The 15,530-nt window shown below is 41.1% G+C and overlaps 2 protein-coding genes across 2 annotated transcripts; one reads left to right on the forward strand and one right to left on the reverse strand.

Moving 5' to 3' along the window:
• Positions 1–1,403: 1,403 nt before the first annotated feature.
• Positions 1,404–6,132, forward strand: akt1s1 (AKT1 substrate 1 (proline-rich)). The gene is made up of 6 exons (XM_026325936.1): positions 1,404–1,539; positions 2,039–2,807; positions 2,891–3,152; positions 3,237–3,320; positions 3,408–3,583; positions 4,503–6,132. Exons 2-6 carry the CDS (start codon positions 2,412–2,414, stop codon positions 4,638–4,640), a joined length of 1,056 nt encoding a protein of 351 aa, XP_026181721.1. The 5' UTR covers positions 1,404–1,539; positions 2,039–2,411; the 3' UTR covers positions 4,641–6,132.
• An 857-nt stretch (positions 6,133–6,989) lies between these two features.
• Positions 6,990–12,792, reverse strand: LOC113141326 (tripartite motif-containing protein 16). Its single transcript, XM_026325673.1, has 5 exons — positions 12,738–12,792; positions 8,676–8,702; positions 8,444–8,506; positions 8,143–8,282; positions 6,990–7,778 (listed from the first exon to the last, which is right to left on the reverse strand). Exons 1-5 carry the CDS (start codon positions 12,790–12,792, stop codon positions 7,368–7,370), a joined length of 696 nt encoding a protein of 231 aa, XP_026181458.1. The 3' UTR covers positions 6,990–7,367.
• Positions 12,793–15,530: the final 2,738 nt, after the last annotated feature.

Genomic DNA, 15,530 nt, shown 5'->3' on the forward strand with positions numbered 1-15,530 from the left:
AATAATAAATGCATAATAACACAATAACCCAGAGCCTACTTACTGCAGGCTGAAGTTAGATGTCAGGAGGTTTGATATATATAAAAAAAAAAAGATATATTGGTGTAATTAGTGCTGTGAAAACGACCTGTGAGCAGCTGGTGGGTGAGTTTCATGGTGGAGGAGTAAGTGGGCTATACACGTGCACGAGGACTAGACGGGTACGAGCCCGCCCACAGAGCTCGGTCACACGTACAACGTGCGTTCGATTGGAAGTCAGTATACAGGTGACGTCAGAGCTGCGTTAAGTTAGGCAGAGGCAACGGATGCAAAACTGGATAAAGAGTTGCGTTTAGATTTCAGTTTAAAAGCGTCTATTTATTACGGCTAAATACGACTAAAGTAAATAAATGTTAGGCTTGAAATTGGACTAAAATATATTCTTATACACAGGGTAAATGGATTATTACTGGTATATCATAATGATAGTGGCTGACCAATACATCCAGCTGATAACAACAGTTGTGTACTCACATCACTATTAGCTATACTTTCATAGTAAAAGTAAATAAACTCATTAGACAGAACGGTCATTTTCAATAGATGTAAGTATTATTACTACTGTTGCATTAATTGTTGTACTGTGTAATACTTAGGTTACTTTACCCAATGGATTAACACTGTGTGGTAACCAAATTTTCATTTTCCAAGAAGCTTCCTGGAAATACCTATTTAGCTTTATATTTAATTATGTCTAAAATAGCAATTTTCTTAGCTTAATTTATAGAAGTTGTTATCATCCTATAACTGGGAGTTTTTTTCAATGAATATTGCACATTATTTTATGTTCAGCTGACTTGCTTTACTGTGACCAATATTCCCTCAAGCAAATTCCATGGATATTAACATCAATTGAACACAGTCTCTGTTTTCCCTTCCACAACTTGTTACATAGTTCTTTCCATGTTGGGAAATAAACCAAAATTATAGAATTGAATAGTAAAACATGCCTGAAGGGAGTAATGTGGGTGCAGACACCAATAAATAATATTCAACTGAATGTCACCTTGAACATAAAACAAATATCTTATATCTTATATCAAATAACTTATATTCGCACACATTTCTTGTTTGGATTTGATACCTTTATGTATTCAAAGCCATTGGTGCAAAAATAATTAAACATATTGTGTAAAATTAGTAATATCACAGCGTAAAAACACACTATTATTATTATTAAGTAAACTGCAAAAAAAGCATTTTTAACAAAGTCACAAGAAATAAGAGAAAATGAAGAAAAACATCTCTACCCAAGATTGTAAAATCTTGCAACCTCTACAAACAAAAATGTACATTTATAACCACTTATTTAATTCGACAGGGCTTTTATTTTGAAATTTTGGGGCGGAAAAACCTTTGTGCATCCTTGCTAGCTTGTTGCTGGTGTAGCGCCTAGCTAGGGGAGAGTAACCGTGGGTGAAGGTAGGAAACGTATGATTTAAAAAGGCAAAGTTTAAGCTCCGTAAACATCTGGCACCGCGGAGGAAAGAAACTGAACAGGTAGGGCAACCTCTTCCTCGGTTTCTGTAATTTATACACGTGCACCTCGGCTCTTGCTAAAGCCTGAAAAATGGAGGTGGTTCCATCCAGAGGAGGTTGCACACAACACTGGGTAAACAACCAGATCAACAACAACAGCTGCAGCGACCGTGCAGAAAAGTCCGTGGCATCGGGTTTAAAACGAAAGCAAACATGGCAGTAAGGGGTGTCGATAGATATCGGGGTCGTTAACAGTTACAGAGCCACGGTAGCAGAAGAGTTAGCTTTGGTTGGTGCCCTGCTGCTTGTCGGGGGGTGGGGGGTTGGGGACGACATTAGTGTGAACAGGTTGTGATTATTTGTTTACTTGCACGTTATGAGATGGGTGCAGTCAGTGACTTCAGGCGCAAGAAGATGCACCCATTTACACTGATTAACATTTTGAGTTATTGTGACTATTTTATTTTTTGTCAGCTAATCTTGGTTGTGTTTTTTTGGGGGGTTTTTTTTTTTTCTCCAGGTATCACCAGCAACTTGGCAACACCTCTATTCTCCCCTGGCTCTCCAGTGCGTAAGGACACCGCCCAGTCTATCATATCATAGTCACCTAGTGCCTCTCTGCCTGATAGATCATTATACCCCCCTGCATTTGCACCAGTGCTAAAACTAACAGTACACCAGCAAGACAGAAGAAACATAACTGAAGTGGTTTTTCATCCATTTAAGTCAGATACACCACAGCTACCAAAGTTACCTGTGTACCTACTTAACAAGTAGAAAATAAACTTGCAATTAATCTAAACCTCAAAACTTTTCATCGTCCATCAGCATTGCTCAGTAGTTTCATCAAGTCAGTCCTTTAAAGGAATCTGTAAACAGCACCTACCACCGTTATGGCCTCCATCACCCAGTCATCCGAGCCTGAGATCCTAGACAACCACAAAGAGAGCTGGCTGGTGCTACTTTCTGCTGCGGAAGCTTATTGCCAAAAGTCTGGCTGCGACCTGGCCATACTTACAGCCTGTAAAAAGTTCCGGTCATCGGCTAGAGATGGAGACGGGGTAAGGAATCCGGAGAGCAGCAGTGCCTTGTCGAGAGAGTGTGATTTCTCTTATAATGTATGGGGTCAGGGGTTTCTAGCTGAGTCTGCACGCCGCTACATGGATGACATCGCTGTGCTGCACTCCACGACCATGCTCACAGCCCAGAAGCACACACGGCAGGCTGGGGGAGAGGGGGGAACCAAGCTGGTGGTTGACCTGACCTCTGACCCCGGACACCCCCGAGGAGTGAGTGGCCTGCTTGTGCTGCATACTAGACCGTGACATTCATTCAGAAGCATCTGTGACGTGTTTGTCTGTTCTAATTTCAGAGCTATACAGGGGACGGCGGGGTGGGTGGAGTCAGTCCCAATGGCAGACTTTACTCCCAGAGCTACCCGTCAATATACAATTCTGGACCTGGTACCGGCCAGGGCACCGGACAGATCACTAACAGAGAGAGGGAACGGGAGAAGAATGAGGCTGAACGGGGTAGGCAGAGGTCTGGGATTGTGGACTTGGAAGAAGAGTGTGAAGATGAGGAGGAGGAGGAAGACATGGATGAGAGGAGGCCTTATGGAAATGAAAGTGCTGGTGAGGAGCAAAATTGTTTATTTGTCTCTTTAAATACTCTGATGTGGGTCAGTTCTGAGGCTGAACATCATTATTCTGCTTTAGGTGTCTTCTCCATGGATGAGGACTCCTTGTCCCGGGACTGTGAGCCATTCTTTGAGTCCGATGGGGAAGAGGAGAGTACTGATGGTGAGAGTTTAGTACACTGAGAGAAAATAGTAAAATATGTGCATTGGCCTGGCGAATTGTCCACATTAATGTTTCTGTTCATTTTAGGATCACTGAGTGAGGATGCTCCTCCACCATCGCGCAGCATGGCTGTGGGTCAAGCTGCATATTTGTCACGTCATGCCCACCCCATGGTTCTGGCCCGCTCGCTGCCAGTATCTGTGCCTGTATGGGGCTGCAGGAGCAACAGAGCTGCTCAGGGAGAGAGCAACAGTGGGGAACGGGTGAGCACATGGCATTTTACAATGGACAGAGTTGCTGGTTTACGTGCAGCGATCACCTGTTTAAAATATTTTTTTCATTTCCATTTATTAGTATCAGAGTAAGACAATCTATGGAAAATGTGTGTGTTACCTTTGTGGATTGTTGCACTATAGTCTAATGCTACAAAGGTACTCTACTGCTTTAATCATGCTACCAGTGGTACTGGTGGTTTATGAAGCCAGCTAACCCAAAGAGAGCCAGACGTCTTAAACTGTGTCCACGTTACAGGCTGCTGCTGCACACAAATATATGAGAACTGCTCTAGGCTATTATTCTAGTACAGACCTGTTAGGAAATAATTACAGGAAGAAGATCTGGTGTTTGTCTGTGCTGATTGTATCTGTGACTAACAGTCCTCAGTCCACCCAAATAATTCCAAAATAAGCAATGAAAAAAAGGTATAATAATAAGTAATGCTACTCTGGCAAACCTTCCACAGTCCAAAGACATGCAGGTTGGCATTATTTATGAATCTGGTGACTAAATTGCCTGTAGGTGGGAATGTGAGTGTGACTGGTTTTCTATTTCTATGTGTCAGCCCTGTGATAGACTGTCCAGGGTGAGCCCCACCTCTCGCCCAATGTTAGCTGGTTAAAAGTTCTTATAGTTGTATATTTAACTTGATGAACCCTGCAGAAACCTTCAAGTTTGTTTTCTAATTCTGAATCAATACATGGATTAATAGCAGTCCAATAGGACAGAGCATTAGAAAACACATTTCCTGAATGTTTAATCCAAGTGTTGCACATATCATTCAATTTCCAATTTGAAAGCACATTGGGAGATTGGAAACTAATGTTTAGATTTTCTTTTTTTCTAAATGCCCCTGATCCTCCTGTGTCATGTGTGTTATGGGAATTCTTGTGTTTTGTCTTTCAGGTGGGCTGTGCTGATCTGGAGCACATCGCTGCCAGCATGAAGGCCTTGCTGGCCCCGGGAGCCACTGATGGAACAGAAATGTTCGGGGCCCTGCCTCGGCCCCGCCTGAACACGGGAGACTTCTCCCTCAAGCACTGAGGGGAGGCTGATGGGAAAGAGATGGGGGATATGAAGAGAGACCTAGAGTGAAGAAGGAAATGCAGAGAGAAGAGGGGGTGTGGATTGACTGGCAGATGTGACATACAGTATGTGAATCAGTGTAAAAGCTAGTACCTCCATTTATTTCTCACTAACCAAAATTAACGGCACATGCTTTGGGGAGTAACCGAAAAAGAAATGTCGTGAACACTAAACATTTTCAACACTATGACCCCCCACCTTGTCACCACACATTTTGCAATACTAGAGACTACACATCTCCCAACACTACTTTAGTATTGGACCTCAAGGTGTGTGCAGTGACCCACTGCACTGACCAAAAAAAGACACTAAATCTCGCTGTGTAATAGTCTAACTGGCACAGGTGAGTGATATAAACCTTATGTATGGATGTTGAGTTTTTGGGAAGTTTGCCCTTTGGTCAAATTACCTGTGAAGTGATGAGAAGTTGGCGAAGAGCCATCGGTACCTGATTAATTGTCTCCAGTGCTTCACGCTAATGTTGCTGATGTTGTGCTGAGTGATATTGGCATTATCCCAATGTGTATTAGCACAATGCAGCAAAATGTAACACTTGGTGTGAACTTTTTAGAAACATCATACAGAATCAATTTTTAAATAGTTTAACTAAAATAAAATCAAATCCGGAAGTGAATGGAAACAGCTAGCTCCAAATTTCAAAAATATACCTACTAGGACCTCAAAGCTGATAGTTTTAGTTGTTCGGTGAGGAACAGTAGGCCCTGTAACTATGTCTAGACAAACAACAATTTATCCATCCTCCCAGCAGCATCTCTGGCTGTATGGTACCTGGAAGAACAGGGAATTCGCTCTTTATTCCTGCCGGGGATTGTTCACAAATAGTTATCCCTTCTATCCTTGTAGTCACCTCATTGAAATGCAATAAATTAGCTGCTTTTACATACATACTAATGAAACTAAATGTAAATGGCATGGCTCCCTTTTTCAATGAATGGAATCAGTTGTATTAGTGTTTGGATTTTATTATGTGAAACTTGCTGGCAGTGGTGGTTTTTGCCGGCGCGGTTAAAAGACACTACTGTAGGTCTTTTCATCTCCAACGTTACATGAACTTTGTTTCAACTCGGTTGCTTGTAATGACAATCGAACTAGTGTCTGGTAACATTGTGCAGACAAGAAGACTCCAGGAAGTCACTGCTTCTGTGTGTTTTTGACAAGAAATACTTCCATCTTACAGCCCCTAGAGTCATCATCTTTAGATTTCCATGTGTAGAGAGATGTAGGCCTTAAAAGTGTCTGTAGACATACTTTTGAATTTCAGATAGGCAGGCTAACTCTTTCTCTCTCTTTCTTCTCTAGTTCCATAGTCTTCTCATTCTAAAAGAAAAGCGAATAAGCAGATTTTCACATTTTTTTTAAATTATTGCTTGAAACTAGCATTGGAAAATCCAGTCTATGTAGTGGAGATCACTATCTGAGAATTTTTTTTGAAAAAAACAAATTTCGTTCCATGACCTGTATGAAATTAATATTATAGAAAAATGTTTTGCATCTATAGGTTGTGAACTTTATAAAGAAGACGTTTTTGTTATTAATTTTAATAATAATACTTCTGTATGGTCTTTGCTTTCACTCAGCACAACATATATTTAAGTGTTAGCATTGAGCACTGAAGTCAGTAACTTCCCATAACTACGACATGGGAGATTTCTCTGCGTGCCCCCATTGTTTACTGGGTAAGATGACCAACAGGCCAGTTGTCCCCAAGAGACCCCCCTCCACCTAAGAAAACCATCCTTCTGTTCCTTAAAGGAATAGAAACCAGAGAAATGGTTGACTTAACCAGAAGCTTGTAGCTTTTCAAAATGTGAGTGGAGGGCACCAGCACCTCCTCATACATGCCTATTTGTACTTTTACTTTTGCCAATGAATGACTGACTGATAGAATGATTGTAAATCAATATTGAATTCTGGGGGATTTTTTTTTTTTTTTTTTTTTGCTTCAGGTAACTTTATTGAAATGATGGAATGAATGGGAAAATGACTGTGTGTGAAGGAGGGTTGCTTCGAAAGGAACAAATGTCTGTCTCTGACATTTAAATGTTCAGTTAAATTCTTTTATGTTTCAAATAAAGGAGCAACACCAAGAGGAGGAAGACTCATTGTATTATTATGTGGTAAGATGCAATAATATTCAAAGCCTCTAGAGGGCCTCAGCACTCCGCTGTAGGTGAAGAAAACAAGTGCCACACTAAACACAGCATCAGTGTTGTGATCATTGAATTTATTGACTACATGTAGCACATAAAAAAAGGCACTCTAGCACATACAAAGTCCTTTGTAATAAAAACATACACAACTTTGTCTGTTTTTCTAAATATAATAAAATAAACACTTACACAATAGTAAATACTATAATTGCAGATACAATACCGGTCAAAGGTTTTACAACACCCTGGTTTTGAAATTTAGGCAGTTTCAAGTCCAGTGAATAACCAACCTACGTTCAGACATTAAACTGCACAAATTTCAATAGAAAATGGGAAAATGGAGGCGCTCTAAAACATGTGACTGACAGTGTAATGTGAAGTAAATGTTCTTCATGCACCACAGAGGCAAACACAGTCTAAAAAGATGCCACAATATGCTTCAGTTGTGCTTTGCAGCTTTGAACACTTGTTCCCCAACATGACAAGCCTGCATGACCCCCACATGCTAAACCCTCTACTGTGTCACTGATCCTCTGCGAATAAGGCAGGAGGAATTTGTGCCTATCCAGAACCCAGGGAAGATCTTCTCCTGGATGTTGATTTTGAACTTGTGAATCAGCCGCACCTCCTTCTCGCTCTCACCCTCCACCAGGAGGAACTTGATAATGCCAGCGGGCTGGTCGACGTAGATGCCTATGGTGTGGGACAGGGGCAGCTGGATGTCCACGTTCTCGCCGTTGTGCCACACTTGGTAACAGGAGCCAGACCAGCCCACACCCCAGGAGCTGCTGTTCTCCCCGAGGCCGCAGGGCCCGTCCTGGCCCTTCCGGGGTGCGCTCTCACAGACCACCCCGACCACCACCCACCCATCATAGTCCACCTCCCAGTAGCCTCGATAGCCCAGTAGACTCTCCTTACACAGCACCTAAATGGAGAGTAGTGAAACAGAATGAAGTGAGGTGAGCTACAGTTCAAATGACAAATCTCTGGTAATGTCATTACAGCTTTTCTGTTTTACACTACTTTATACTTCTACGCTAATACATTTCAGCTTTAACAGCTGCAGTTACTTTTCAGATTAAGACTTTATAAAGAACAAATGGTTGTGGCACATTGGTAAAGATTAAAGCAGTGGTTCCCAAATATCTCCAACTACCAGGCACTACGTTACTATTGTTAAATACAAATACAATAAAGATAACATGTTTTCTAGTATTGCAACCAATCACAACAACACTGTAGGACTTATTACTTTCTGAACACAGGCTGTTGTCCATGTCGAGAAGTACCTGTGGTGAGTGTTCGTATCTCTCAGGCCTGTTGGGATATGGACAGACTGCATCTGCTGTACGTGCCACTTTAGAACCGCCCTCTGAAATCCACAGCAGTTTCTGTGCCGTTTTATCATCCAGAGACAGTGGGAACCAGTCTGAGAGAACCGGGAGGGAAAGATACAGACAGAAAGACTGAAGGCGTACAGACAGACGGACGCAGTGCGGATAAGGATGGCACGAAGTAATGTGTCAGCTGAACTGGATGGGTGAATTATTAATCATTTAAAATGTAGCTTCCAAAGACAAAAAGCCTTACATTTCATAAAGTCAGCCCTGGTAGTTGGTTCGGGGATGTTTGGCTCATATGGCGGCAGCTTTACTGGAGTGACCGACAGGAGAGATTATAGAGAATTAGAGCGGGAAGCATTCATCATTATCATGAGTGGATAATCAAATTTAAACAACATTATCTATTTAATTTAATGAACTAATCTCATTATACTGTGATGGTTTACAAAGACTTTCCAGCAGCAATTCCTTATGTTTACCTTCTGCAGCAGAGCTTTTTCTCCTTCCTGGAAAAGAAAAAGAGAGAGTGTCATTTCACTGCAATCTACCACAGCTTGTGAATGTGACAAATATATAGAATAAGTTTTATAGCCTCCCCTCGCACATTCCTCCCTCACTGGCTTGTATAACAGAGGACTGAAATGCACAACATGGCTCAGGGTGGCACTGAAAAGTAAACTCCAGCCAGATACTTGAAACTCTCTCATCTCTCTCAGTAGCCGCTCTCTTCATCAGTGCTTCTGTCAAGCACTGATGCCAGTCGTCTACAGTAAATCACCTGCTGCTCTCAACACACAGCAAATCACAGAGGAGTGTGTGTGTGTGTGTGTGTGTGTGTGTGTGTGTGTGTGTGTGTGTGTGTGTGTGTGTGTGTGTGTGTGTGTGTGCGCGCGCGCAGTGTCGGCTCAGTAATGATACATGAACTTTCACCGTGCTGCTCAAGGTTTAGGTTTCGACGTAAGGAACCTGGAGGCCCGAGCATACGTTTGTCAAAGATACATCATCAGAGCCACTAACGGCAGGAGGCTCATTCTAAGAATATTCTCTCTGTTACTTCACACCACCCGGGGCTACTTGTCACGTTGTGGGCTGGTGTGTAATCTCCATTTGTTTGTTCCTCCTCCAGTTCTTGAGTCACTTCTGACATTCAGAGAAAACTGTGATCCAACACTGACCAGGCTGGTCATCATTTGTCACCCCCCCCCCCCTGCGAAGGTCATGTTACTGTTTCTCAAATTTCACTGACAACTCCTTAAAATTCTTACTGTTTCAGACTGTCACGTAATGGCATCAGCTTGATTTATGTATCCTTTTCTATTGCCATAATTAGAGAGAATTTTCCTCTCATACCATCTACAGTTTCTTCTAGTAGCTCATGGCTGTGAAGGAAATGACATATTTGCTTAAACCTAACCTTACATAGCAGTCATAATTTTCTCCCTTTCATTTTAAAACTAGTCATTTTCAGCTCAGTGTCAGGAATAAGACATATATTCTGTATTCGCTTGATCCAGATTCTCTTCAGATCAGTTTGACATATATAGGAAACTCATATATCTGTGACTTTAAACAATCCTCTGTCATTTTTTTTGGAGAACTGTGGAAGTGCTGTGTGGTTCAGGGTTGAATTTTACAAAAAACTGTATCACTGTATCTTATATTTGTGATGCTTAATCATGAACCAGTACTTTAGTGCTTCAATTGGTTTGTGCAGAATGAAAGAAGATAAAACAAGATAAACACTGTTGCATTCAGCCTCTCATCATCTACTTTCACCTTACCATGAATATATTGTTAATTAATAATGTTACCACATTATTGTAGGGTAATAGTTTATCCATTCCCCACTGTCAAGATAAATAATGTAATTCAGGAAAAATTATATTTCCTACTGAGAATTTGTGAAGTAGAAGCATAAAGTAGCATAAAATGGAAACCCACATTGAATTTCTGTAACCTTTAGTGTTTCTATCATTTAACCTTATTCATGACACTTTTTTTGTATTATTCCTATTTCTATTCTATTTCTATTCTCTAGATATAAATGCACTGTACATCCCTAATAAATGTCATTTCATCTTAACTGTTGGTCTTTGATTACAGTGTTGTTGGCGTCTATGTGCCTGACAAGGAGAGTCAGCTCTTTCAGGTGGGATGGTGTGTTTGAGCCTCTCCAGCCTGCATTACCCTCGCCTGGGGAGGATGCCAGCAGGGAGTGTCAGGGATTGTAAAACATCTGCAGACATCAGATGTAACTGAGGGTACGGCGTTGCTTTCTTTGTATCATCTGGCTAAATAATCCACCACTTTTCCTTTAAAGTCTTGGTTTGATACTGTAATTAATAATCTAAATATATACAGTGTCACTGTTAACACAGGAGACCATTATATTAAATACAACTACCTGACCAAGGCCACTAGGACCAGAAAATATGAGAATTGACTGGGCATCAAGACATACTAATTGGACCCTACTGAGGCTGAGGGTCCACTTGCAGACCATTTGAGTTAGGATTTTGTCTGTGTGTCTTCATTACCTCCAGAGCACCATGTGTTGCTTTAAAAGAAAAGTATTCATACATTCGTTAGGTCATGTACATAATGCTGAACATCAGACTGATGGTGCATGAGCGGAGTAGGGGAGCTTTGGCAGAACAGAAAGAGATAGAGTAAAGGTCATGGGAGAGAATGGAGAAGAAAGATGCTGGTGACAGGTCACTTCATCCATCTTCTTTTTGGATGGTTCTTTCCCCGATTAAAGGAAAGAACAGGTGAATCAGGGGCAGATGAAAGAAAAACTGTGCAGAATAATGTTACATTCATGAAGGCATTAGGAAGAATTACTGAGGAGAGATTAGAAACCATGCGTTCAGAGAAACACTACACTGTAAATAAATTCATTTTGAAATCAATAAGATGCTTCTGGCTTCCATTCGAGGGGAATGAAGCGAACACCCTGGGTAACCTTGGAGTGAGATATCAGGCTGGCAGTAAATAAGTAGGGTGATTTGAGATATGCCAGCTCTCTGCCTGTGGTGGTCAAACCTCCATGGATGCCTGTCAACACTCATAAGGATCAAGAGGAGAGACCCACTGTGATAAACAGATACTCAGAAAGATGGATGACTTGACATCACAGCAACAGAGACATTGAGGAGAAGGAGTGGGATGCAAGAGTCAGGCGTGAGACATAAAAATATTTAAGAGCGGAGGGATCATAAAACTCCTCAATCAAGTGGTGGATGAATATCTAGATGAAAGTCTTGCTCAGCAGGTCCAAGTCAAAAAGGTCAACACTGGATCCACCCATGCTTAATGAGGACTGTTTGTTTTGGATGGTCGTGAGATGGACTTTTTCCCGCCCCAGATTCCCTTCTCAGTGGGATAGAGCTACATTATCCATGCAGATCATGTTAAAAACATCCCACTGAGGCAGCAAGATCAGGAGATAGTAAGATGTGGAAGAGGGAGGGAGAGATGAGCGTAGGTGGCATAGTGCCCAGACTCATCCCAGTGGTCCCTGTCAAGTGTCAAGATGCCTTCTGGACAATGAGCACATGTGCATGGGCAGGTCTACAGAGGGAGTGAATCTAGTGATCTGTAAACTATGATGCCTTTTGTCATTTCTGCAGCCAACTTTAACTAATTGCATTATTATTATTTTATTAGACTACCTTTCAATTAAGGTGATGGAGTAAACTTTCGATGGTACTAAATTCTAAAGGGAAACCGTCGTGGGCTGTGGATGCCATGTGTTACATAATGGCAGAATCAAAGAGTCATATATAAATCCAAGATGGGCTTTTACATTTTGGGATTTGAATTAGTGTGCTGCATTTCACACTTCATTACTGTCGCTGTCAAAGGAGGGATTAGTAACATTTGGGGGGTGTGCAGGGGGGCTGGCTGAGTTATGAAAGCTATTATGGAGAGGGAAACACTGAGCATGGATTAGAAACATCCAAAAGAAGCAGGAGGGGCACAACAGATTTTCATACGGGGCAAACAGAAAGCGAATGAAGGAATGAAAGCATGCTGAGACAGTTGCATCACGTGGTGTAGGGAGAGAAACGAGAAGGACAGAAATATGAGCTCTAAAATTACAATCAGGCCCTGACACTCGAGGGAATTTGGTAAATGAAGCGTAAAAAGATCCATAACCACCCAGGGAGAGCATTTTTCAAGCAAACTGTCAGAATCCAAGGTGAAGAAGGATGTTTGGCTCAGAGTTGACTGACAGGGATGGTCAGCAAGAGGTAACGTCAAAACACACACACACACACACACACACACACACACAAAGTACAGAAGACAGCAATAGACAGAATTAGGAACTGAACTGTAAGTTTTAGCAGCCACATGGCACTGAGCAAACATGAAGAAAATGTCACTAATTTAAAGGTACAACTTTATCTGACGTCATAGCAAATAAGACTATGGGCTGTTATAATTTCAGTGGTAAATGACAAACATGATGTTTTGGCTCATTGCATGTTTCTAATAAGCTCCCTATAGTGACTCAGGTGGGGATGGTTTCTTACCTGCATTTTTGGGCACAGGCATGATTCCTTTGCTGTTGGCGGTGCTGTTTGGCATCAGGCGACAAGGGCTAGTGACAGTAGTGGCTGGGTGTCTCTGGGGGGCCACTCTTATTAACGTGCAAATGACTGCGGAGGGAGGGGAGATGAGCAGGGAGGAGGGAATGTGCATAAGTTTTGGTTGGATGTAACACTTACCCAAAGGGATGTTCCTGTCACATGAAACTCCTGATCCTTTCTTGGGATCAGATAAATGGAGACCAGCAAATACACAGCATATCCCAAGTATGTACGCTTATTTGCATACACATGGACTGAGCATGTGCACGAGGGACCCCCCCTCATATCTGACAAACACATTCATCTGAACTTATGTAAGAAAAATTAAGATTGTGTGATAAGTGGGAAGATAAGCAGTCATGTTTGGGTTAAAGCTGCTGCCCACATCTTTCATAGAGTTTAGTGCCTGAATGTACTTGTACCACATACTTTGCTTTTTTGTCATGACTAAGTCTGACATAAAAACAAACAGCCACTTATTTTAAAACCGAAACTTAAATTGACCCTGACACAAGCTTGGTTGGGTGTTTCTGTGTAGAGAGTGTTTTTAAGACAGAAGCCAGCTACTCACTGGGGGAGCTGTCATCAATCCCAGATCCCATCAATCAGCGGCTGCTGGAAGTGCACCCTGGGAAAGAACTCAAGGCAAAGTAGACTGAAGTGCTGGTGTAGTCTGGGCTTGGAAATAACAGCTTGTAACTAGTCTGTGTGTGCAGATGATGACATTTCCTTTCAGCTGTCTGAAGTAACTAAGCTTAATTGAGCACATTTATTATGAGTACCTTAATATTTTGCCTTTTCCCCCAGTATTTTACATTTGCATTTTTAAAATCTTGTTGGAAAGCAGTATACATTACAGTGCTTTCATTTATTTTTATATTACCTGATGTAGATTTTTATAGATTACTATTTAATTCCGTTTTTGTCGTTTTCCTTATAAAACACTTGGTAATCTCTTGATTGGATGAACACATTTTTATTCTTATTGGATTTATTTAGAGTCCCCACTGTCCTAACAAATTATATGTTTTATCATGTTATTATTATGTTGGCACATGATATGGATCTCGCACCCATGAAGATGGATAATAAGAACTAATAACTTGTGCAAACAAAATCCATATCAATCCATACTGTGTGTGCACAGGATAAAAAATTATCTTTCGGGACCTGGGGCCGCCTTAACATTCGCTTCCTTCAACCAACTGCATGTCTGTGTCAAGCAATTAGCCCAGCAGTCCAACAAACCCATGACTTTGGAATAATGTTAAACTGTGTCACTTGTAACAGTCAGAAAGAGCTAGAACAGCCTGAGAACAGAAAGGATCTTCAGACTCAAAGATCAAATGGGCAAATGTGCTTTCGCTTATCATGCATGTTATAATGTAAGATCTCACTGTGAAAGGTAACTAGTAAATATTGCTGTAAAACAAATGTAATGCAGAAAAAAAAGTATATTTATAGTATAGTTATATTTGAGTTGTATTGGAGGAAAAGTACAAAGCAAAAAATTTGAAATACTCTAGTAAAGTAAAGTGCAAATCACTGGCAGTACTTGAGTAATGATCATTTCTCACCTAATAAAATCCTAAGGGCTGTGAGAAGCCTCATTCATCACTTGGTCTATTTGGCAGGGAACCGTGGAGGAGATAAAACAAATGTCATAGGAGCAGCTTTTAGTTTTATGTTGTGACTGAGCGTCTTTAATAAAATGTGCATGGCTAAACTGTGCGGTGTGAAAAAGGCAGAGCAAAATCAAGCGGTCCCCTATAGCATTACTGCAACATAAACCATCTAACTGCTCCTAAATCTCAAGCTGTCATACGAGGGGGCGGGGGGTGTCCTGCCTAACACATGATGTCATGCTGACACTGGTGGCCGCAAAACAACAGAGAGCCATGAGATTTATGAGTGACTGCTGTTATGCAAATGGCAGCGTATTTCATGCAATCTTTTCTTTTCTCTACAGCAAACATCCCATCTCGTTTGCTCTGTGTTACATTATTTATGGTTACCATTACCCCTTAGCCTCTCCACGTTGTTAAACCTGTGCGAGCACTTCAATAGATTGTCAGTTAAGTCTTAAAGTTTGCAGTTTTACATAACATAACTTCAATAAATCACAAATTACCATCAGCGCATCAATATGCTTTACATAACAGTTTAAATGATTTACATCCTCTGCTGAGCTCTGCTGCGTTTTAGTTCATGCATTACCAGGTTGAGCTTAGTTGGCAATGTTGACAGAAAACAGGAAAAGTTTTAAAATATCTTTCTTTATCTTTCAATTCAACACAGTGAATTTTAATTTTGAGAAATCTTGATGGTGGGATATTTGCCATGTTGCTAAATAGCTATACTTTGTGGTTATGGTCAAAACTGAGCCAGGAGGAGACTGAATAACAGAATTGAGGTAGATGAACCTTAGTTCATATGACATGTCTGAAAATGGCAAAAATGTTTCCGAGTGTCTTGGGACGATCATGAGCTATGACCTACTGATAATAAAGAGAACAGGTGAAAATATAAAAGTGTCTGACATGAACTGCAGCTGGAGCATACTGACAGAATATTCATCATCAGGCTGCCAAATTAACAACTCCAGCTGATTGGTGAAGACTTCAATTTGCTGAAATTCTTGCTTCTGGCAAAGAAGTAGGTAATCGCGTATAGATAGCATGGTTTGTCTTGTTTTGGTAGAACAGACATGTCCAGAGAAGTGATTTATCATTGTTT

Source organism: Mastacembelus armatus, chromosome 8, assembly GCF_900324485.2.
Source record: "Mastacembelus armatus chromosome 8, fMasArm1.2, whole genome shotgun sequence".
In the NCBI taxonomy this organism is placed as follows: Eukaryota; Metazoa; Chordata; class Actinopteri; order Synbranchiformes; family Mastacembelidae; genus Mastacembelus; species Mastacembelus armatus.